The 7,886-nt window shown below is 44.9% G+C and overlaps 1 protein-coding gene across 1 annotated transcript; it reads left to right on the forward strand.

Annotated features, from left to right (window-relative positions):
- The first annotated feature begins 1,656 nt into the window (after window positions 1–1,656).
- Window positions 1,657–5,039, forward strand: LOC27206391 (transcription factor btd). The gene is made up of 2 exons (XM_039296955.2): window positions 1,657–2,907; window positions 3,310–5,039. Exons 1-2 carry the CDS (start codon window positions 2,171–2,173, stop codon window positions 4,505–4,507), a joined length of 1,935 nt encoding a protein of 644 aa, XP_039152889.1. The 5' UTR covers window positions 1,657–2,170; the 3' UTR covers window positions 4,508–5,039.
- The last annotated feature ends 2,847 nt before the right edge of the window (window positions 5,040–7,886 follow it).

The raw sequence follows: 7,886 nt of genomic DNA on the forward strand, positions 1-7,886 counted from the left end.
AATACTGACAAATCAGGAACAACAACTTTTTCTTTTATTTAAACCACTTAGTAGTAATATCTGAAACTCAGAAATACTTGGGGTGCAATAGTATTTAGTCATAACTAAACTGTTTAAGAAGTTTCATATCAGTTGGTTAAACATTAAATCTCATATTATCCCAATAAATCTCCTACATATTGATTTTCATCTTAACAAAGGGTAGCTTAAGAGTCGAGATCCACTTCCGTGAGCTCGTTCCGTTTTGGGAGTCATCATTATCTTTTCACAGCAGCAGCAAGTCGTAAAATTTGTGGCTCAGACCCACGTTGCGTATGCGTAATAAAAAAGACGCCGCGTAATAAAAAGGGAGCGAAAACAACAACAGCAACAGCAATTGTGATTAATATGCGGCACACAAGCATACACAAGCACACGCACACACGAAACGGGCGCAGGCCATGCGCGAGAGAGAGAGCGAAGGAGAGAGCTGCTGTCTCTTTTGTGGTGGTGTTTGGTCAACGCCCCTTTAAATACAGTTATTTCATTGGGCCGCGACCACACATTTATTAGTTTTTATTGTTATTGTATTGATATTTGAATTATGCCCGCTCCCTCTGCCTCATCTAACGTTACTTTTTATCATTGGGATCCTCTGGAGAAAAATGCCATTAAACAGAAATTTTAATTTAATTAAAGTGATGAGCCATACTTTTCTCTGTCTGCTTACTTTCATCGAAACAAATTGATGGTCTGAGTGGGCAAGGGGATAATGAGAATTTAAGCAGATATTCGTGCTTTTAATGACGGTACTTGAAATGTGTAAAATGTCGAGTAATTTATGGGCATTAATAATCGCTCGGATATAAAAATACCTATGTTTTGTATGTGCTTAATGTTTATATTGAATTTTTCTAAAATATTTGCTAAGCTCTATGTTTTGAATTGCAAAGGATACGTACGTGAATACGTTATTTATTTGATATACAATATTTTTAAGGTGTGGATAGGGTTAACATAAACATAAATTATGGAATATACAGTTCAACCAACTAAATAATAAAATATTTCAAATACTTCACTAATATAATATTTCAAATACTTCTCTAAAAATGCTAATAATGTAAATTATTTACACATATTCATAAATCCAAGCTTTGCATTAAATTTAAGCCAACATTTTTGGCTTAAAGTTTAGATTTAACCAACAATAACAACAAATATAAGCAATATGAGCACTAGCTGAAACGACAACAACAACAGCAACAACAAAACGCATGCTCACCCAATTGCTTTGACACACAAACCCACACATAGAAATTAAAACAAAACGCCTGCGGCAGCACCGCCAGCAAAAACAACACTGCAACAGCAACGTGGAGAGAGAGCACCATACCGCAAGAGCGAAAGAGAGAGAGAGAGTGAGCTAGCTACGGAGAGTGGCTGCTGCTGCCGGGAGTGACACTTCTGCGCCACACGTGCAAGCGAGACGAAGAGAGTTGCCCCGAAGGCACACCGTTGCGGCCAAAAACAACCACCATGATGGTGCCGAGAGCGAGAGAGAGCGAGAGCTGGGTGAGCGCTCAGTGGCGATAGACGAGTGCGAGAATGTGACAGCACGAGCAGCAGCAGCGCTGCCGCTGCCCTCTGCCCGCGCCTCTGCCCGCAGCCAAGTGGATTCGTTTTGTACGTTGTTAGACTCTCTCGCCGCGTTTTGGAATTCAGTCGACAATCGACGATAATTACCGGTGGTTGTATCACATCACATCACGCGCAGCAGCAGCAGCACTACGAACGAAAGAAGAAGAAGCAGAAGAGCCAGCCGCAGTGGCAGCAGAGAAACTCGCTCGTTTTCGGATCTATATATATATATGCATATATAGAGGGATATATATATATATTTGCACGCAGCATTGGCGAATTTTCGGCCGCGTTTAATTTGTTTGTGTTTTTTCCGTGTTCTCCTCCGCGTGCTCGCAATTACGTGCGCGGCAGAAAAAGACTATAATTATAAAACTAAAGTGAAAAGCGTGCCATAATTACACGAACGAATATCAATAAGTGCAAGAGCAATGTGCGAAAATTGCTAACGAACGCAGTAGCAACCAGGAGCAGCAAAACGCAGCAGCAATCGCAGCAGTAGGATCCAAACAAATCTCGGCGCAACATTCAAATCGCAAGCGTTTTCAACATGATCGATGCGGCCTGCAATTACTTAAATCCCTATGCGCAACAGCATCAGGCGCAGCAGCAGCAACACGCGCAACAGCAGCAACACGCGCAACAGCAGCAACATCATCTGCACATGCAGCATGCGCAACATCATCTGCACTTGTCCCATCAGCAGGCGCAACAGCAGCACATGCAACACTTGACACAGCAACAGCAGCAGCAGCAGCAACAACAACAGCAGCAGCAGCAACAGCAGCAGCAGCAACAACAACAGCCGCAACAGCAGCAACATGACTTCCTCAGCGCCGCCACCCTGCTGTCCGCCCCCCCATCCCTCTCCGGCTCGAGTTCCGGCTCCAGCTCCGGCAGTTCTCCGCTGTATGGAAAGCCGCCAATGAAGCTGGAACTGCCGTATCCACAGGCCTCATCCACGGGCACTGCATCGCCCAACTCCAGCATACAATCGGCGCCATCATCGGCCTCCGTGTCGCCCAGCATCTTCCCATCACCTGCCCAGTCATTCGCCTCCATTTCGGCCAGTCCATCCACGCCCACCACGACCTTGGCGCCACCTACAACGGCGGCAGCGGGCGCCCTAGCGGGATCACCCACATCCTCCTCACCATCCTCGTCAGCTGCATCGGCTGCAGCGGCGGCGGCAGCAGCTGCGGCGGCAGCAGCGGACCTTGGAGCAGCGGCGGTCGCCAGTGCCGCCTACGGCTGGAATACCGCCTACTCCGGATTGGGGCCACCGAGGTAAATATCCCTATATATAGGATTACAGAAGTTGACTTGGGAATCATTCGCAAGACAGAAACTTTAAAATGCTAGGGATCAATGGATCAAAGCTTATAGATCTTCAAATTTGTGGTTATTAGGGATACACTAATTTCGATCTGAATTTGATCTTCTCTTAATAAAATAACTACAGGCTGATTGTATTTCGATCATGAGCGAGATAATGTCATATATCTTTCGCAAATTATACAGTTTAGTACATGGGAATATATTAATCACGTTATCCCGAAGATTGAAATGGATTAGCATACAAATAATCACATAAACTTATTAGTATTCAGATAGCAGGTGTATCCATTAAATAAATGATTAAAAAACCGAATTAACCATTCTCTGTCTTCAATTCTTTTCTCCATCTAGAAGTCAGTTCCCATATGCCCAGTACGCCTCCGATTACTACGGCAATGCGGTGGGCATGTCCTCTTCGGCCGCTTGGTTCTCGCATCAGGAGCGCCTCTATCAGCCATGGAGTTCACAGAGCTATCCGGGCTTCAACTTCGATGACATCGCCTTCCAGACGCAATTGCAACGCCGCTCCGTTCGCTGCACGTGCCCCAATTGCACCAACGAGATGAGCGGCCTGCCACCGATTGTGGGTCCGGATGAGCGCGGACGCAAGCAGCACATCTGCCACATTCCGGGCTGCGAACGGCTATACGGCAAGGCGTCGCATCTGAAGACCCACCTGCGCTGGCACACCGGCGAGCGGCCCTTCCTGTGCCTCACGTGCGGCAAGCGTTTCTCCCGATCGGATGAGCTGCAGCGGCACGGACGTACGCACACCAATTACCGCCCGTATGCCTGCCCCATTTGCTCCAAGAAGTTCTCGCGCAGCGATCACCTCAGCAAGCACAAGAAGACCCATTTCAAGGACAAGAAGAGCAAGAAGGTACTGGCCGCCGAGGCCAAGGAGCAGGCGGCTGCGGCGATAAAGCTGGAGAAGAAGGAGAAGAAGTCGGGTAAGCCACTGACGCCACCCGTGGAATTCAAGCAGGAGCAGCCGGATACGACACCGCTGGTCAACTATGCGCCCTATGCCAATCTCTACCAGCATTCCACATCCGCGGGATCGAGTGTGAATCCTCCGCCGCCACCGCCGCCGCTCTTCCAGCAGCAGATGACAACGACAACATCGTCGGCGGCCAGCTTTGTGGAGCAGCCCTGGAGCAGTAGCAGCAGCCGTTCCATACAACCAGCCACTACCTCAGCCAGTTCATCCTCATCATCCAGCGCCAGTTCCCCAGCGGCAGCGGTCGTTTCTGCCATCGGATCTGCATCTTCCCCAGCCGCATCAGCCACGGCGCTGGCCCAGCATCATTATGCCGCGCTGGCCATGCAAAGTGAGTCCCAGCTGGCGGCGGAGTATGGGCTAACCATGAGCGGATTGGCCAGCGGAGCTAGCCAGGATTCCAGCTCCAGTTGCCACATGAAGTCCGAGTATGCGGCCAGTTATCCGGCTGATTTTGGTGCGGGAACAGCCAGTTACGGCTATCCGCATCCACATCCGCACCATCACAATGCGTGGGCAGCGGCCTATCATCCACATGCCACCGCCTAGGATGCCCCTGATCCTTCCCAAATTGTTACAGTTGAAAGTTGATGAAACAAATGCCATAATGTCCCAAAACCCAGAAAGGCAACAAAGCAAGCGTAGAACGAAAATCTAGTGTGTGTTTTTTTTCAGTGTTTATTGTTGATATAAAATTGTGAAAATCGAAAAAAAATGTGAATTCACAAAATACCGTATAAGGCATTATATAATATTATATAAATATATATATATATACATACACATATATTAACTATACATGTAGAGACTAGAACTTGAATTTTTTTCATTTTTTTTCCCCAATCTAGTAGCTAAGGCATTTTTTTTTGCATGTCTGTACATACAAACATATATAGCGTTCTTTTTAAGCCATACCATATAGAATGAGAGAAACCATCTAGTTGTGTACCATAATAATTGTTAATTGTCTTTAAGATAAATTATATACAACAACAAAAAGAGAAAAATCCAAGGCGACAAAATCCCCACACTGAAATCCTATCAATAAAAAAAAACGAACAAAATAATATCGGAAAACAAAGCGAATCCAGTTTTTATTATTCTCTCCGATCCCGACGCACCCTTGTTTATGGGTTCCTTGCTTGATTATATTTCAGGGTTGTTTGATCTCCTCCAGGGGTTGCTTTCTTGCATATAAATCGAGGGATCCAGGAAGCTTCCCGACTTCCGGCGAACTTGATCTGCTTTTGGGTGCTGACCTTTGGCGGTATTTGGATAATAATAGAAACTTTTTCAATAGCAATCATTATAGCTGTCTGCATTTCTAGTTATAATTTCATCAACGTCGGCCATCGCTTTAAAGCTGCAAAAGCATTGTTAGCTTGGGAGATCTACTTTATCTATAGATTGCTTTCCTTTAAAGTGTGCATAAATATAGGTACGAATGTGATACGTATATATATGTACAATGATTTATTTAGTCAAGATACACATAGTTGTTGAATTTCATAACAATCGGGTGTGATTTAATAGTAGTTTTTCTCACTAAAAGCGGTTTACCACTTCTAGATCCTTTTGAGATTCGAGATCCCCGGTCCTTTTCCTAGCTGCGAAATTAATTTAATCCCAGCATCCCAGCCCCCACCCCCCCTTAGTTCAACTGGGGATCATAACTCAGAAGGGGCACATATTCAATCTTTAGGCAACCAATGAGAGTCAATTTAGCTCGAGCGACTATCCCACTTTGGCCAGCCCAAAATGAATTGCCCAACACAGAGTTTATAATTAAACGGGAAACATTTTGTCCCAGCAGAATAAGGGAGGGAAAAAAAACTAATAATAAAAATACAATGATGGCGTGAAGATTGGCAATCGAATCGCCAGAGAGAGAAAGAGAAGAGTTCGATCCAATTCGATCCGCCGCCAAGCGATGCGAGAGATAGCGATGCAGATCGATTGCGGCCAATATAAAATATTGATTTATGCTGCCCAGCCCGGGCATCAATCAATTTTCAAGTTGAGTGAGCGCCAAGCCCCCGAACGTGCCACGCCCCCCTTCCAATGGGGACCCCAACTCTTGGACTCAACCAAAGTCTTCACCATCTTTGGATGCCCGATGCAATGGTGCAAGAAGCGGTTGACAACCTCGCTTGCTTTCGGATTGGTAGAGCCGTAGTAATATGAAACCAAAAATGGGGAAAGAAACTTTTCTATGGGGAAGGAGGCGGATGAGGAGGAGGAGAATGAGGAGAAGGAGGAGAAGGAGGAGGAGGGTGTGATGGGGCAGCCCGACAACTTCACACGCACGTTAATCATACGCCGCGTTGGCCGCGTTAAGACGCCGAATGCCAAACCTCAAGCGCCCAAAAACCCTTTTTGCCCCACCCTCAACCACCACCTTGATTTTTTTTCGGGGCGCTCCACTAAATGGCAAACAAAATCTGATTGATTTATAACTGAAGTCTGCGGTCAGCCAGGGAAAATAAAACATAACCAAAAGGGAAAAGTTCACAAAATAAAAAGAGTACAACAAGAAATACAAAATATAAAATCTCGCAGCTTAATGATGATAAATGATGATGTTATGATTTGTTAATTTTTCTTCGCGTCTCTTCGTTTTTACCCCCCCCCCCCCCACCCCCGCTACCCCATCCCCCCTTAAGATATTTTGTTTTATTGCGTAGAGGAGTTAACTCGAACATGAGGTATACGTCTTTTCTGTTTTGGTCGGTTTAATGGCTCGAAAAGTGCTCTCGACCAACTCTCGTTCAGGGGGAAAGTGTAATTTTAAGTATGGGTTACAGAATTGCTGGAAATGTTAGTTGTTTAGGAACTATTTAAATGATTTCGCCTTTTGTATTTTCTCTTCAGGTCGAATGCACGAAATCGCCAGAACTTAAACCTAAATAATGTGAGATTAATTGCGAGACTTATTTAGTTCAATTCATTCAAACAGTTTGTAATAATAATAAGTTAGTAGTAATAGTAACAGCAATCGAGGGAGGTAAAACAGATAATTCATAACGATATTTTTAAATATAATACAATAATTCATAATGTTTCGTAGCAATCTTTCGAGATTTCATAGTTCTTCAAGGGTCAATACAGTGGGCTAAGACGAAGATTGTTTGTCCAAAAACCTGTTAGACAAACACAAATTAAACAAATTATGAAATCACATCACAAAAATGAAGTCATAACCCGATATTGCGACATGACTAACCACTTAGGAAAGCGACAGAAAATTAGATCAGCAGCCGCGAAGTTCCCAGAATTTGTGGCTAGCTGACACCACACCTATGGCCACTTAAAAAAATAAAAAATTTATAAGCTGCATATATGAAATAGCGATGGTAAACCGAAAGTGTTGTCACACATACTCGACTCAAGTAACTGGGACTTCTGGGCACGCTCCTCAAGGATCTCAGATTCTCAAGTGGCGCTGTCGATGTTTTTGGGGTAACCAGATATCGTTCTAATTTTAATCGGAGCTATAAATAATATCGGCCTGCTTTGGCCACTTGACTCGCCTTGGTTGGCTTGACATTTCCACAGAATCGATGTTTTGATCTTCGGCGCTCGCAGCAACGCAGGAGCGATCCTTGTGCTCCGCACTTGCCTTCGTCCTTCGAGAGGACAGCAAATTGAGTTGAGATTATCTCACTGCCTGCGCTAAGCAAGCGTGTCCAAAAAGAAAAGGTCCTGCGGCCGAGATGATCGAACATGACTTAACTAGAAAATGTTTTATGTTTCATCGGCACTTGGTATTTATTAGTTTCTACTTTTCACTTTTCACATTTACCCCTATTATACTCTCTGTTTTTTTCCGGGTTCCTTTTTTTGGGGGAGGGGCGTTGGCGGTGGGCGTGCTTGACATGGTCATCGGTGATTATAAATTTCGGTTGTGTCCTGCGGTCGAAACCACCGA

The sequence above is a fragment of the Drosophila simulans genome, chromosome X, assembly GCF_016746395.2.
Source record: "Drosophila simulans strain w501 chromosome X, Prin_Dsim_3.1, whole genome shotgun sequence".
In the NCBI taxonomy this organism is placed as follows: domain Eukaryota; kingdom Metazoa; phylum Arthropoda; class Insecta; order Diptera; family Drosophilidae; genus Drosophila; species Drosophila simulans.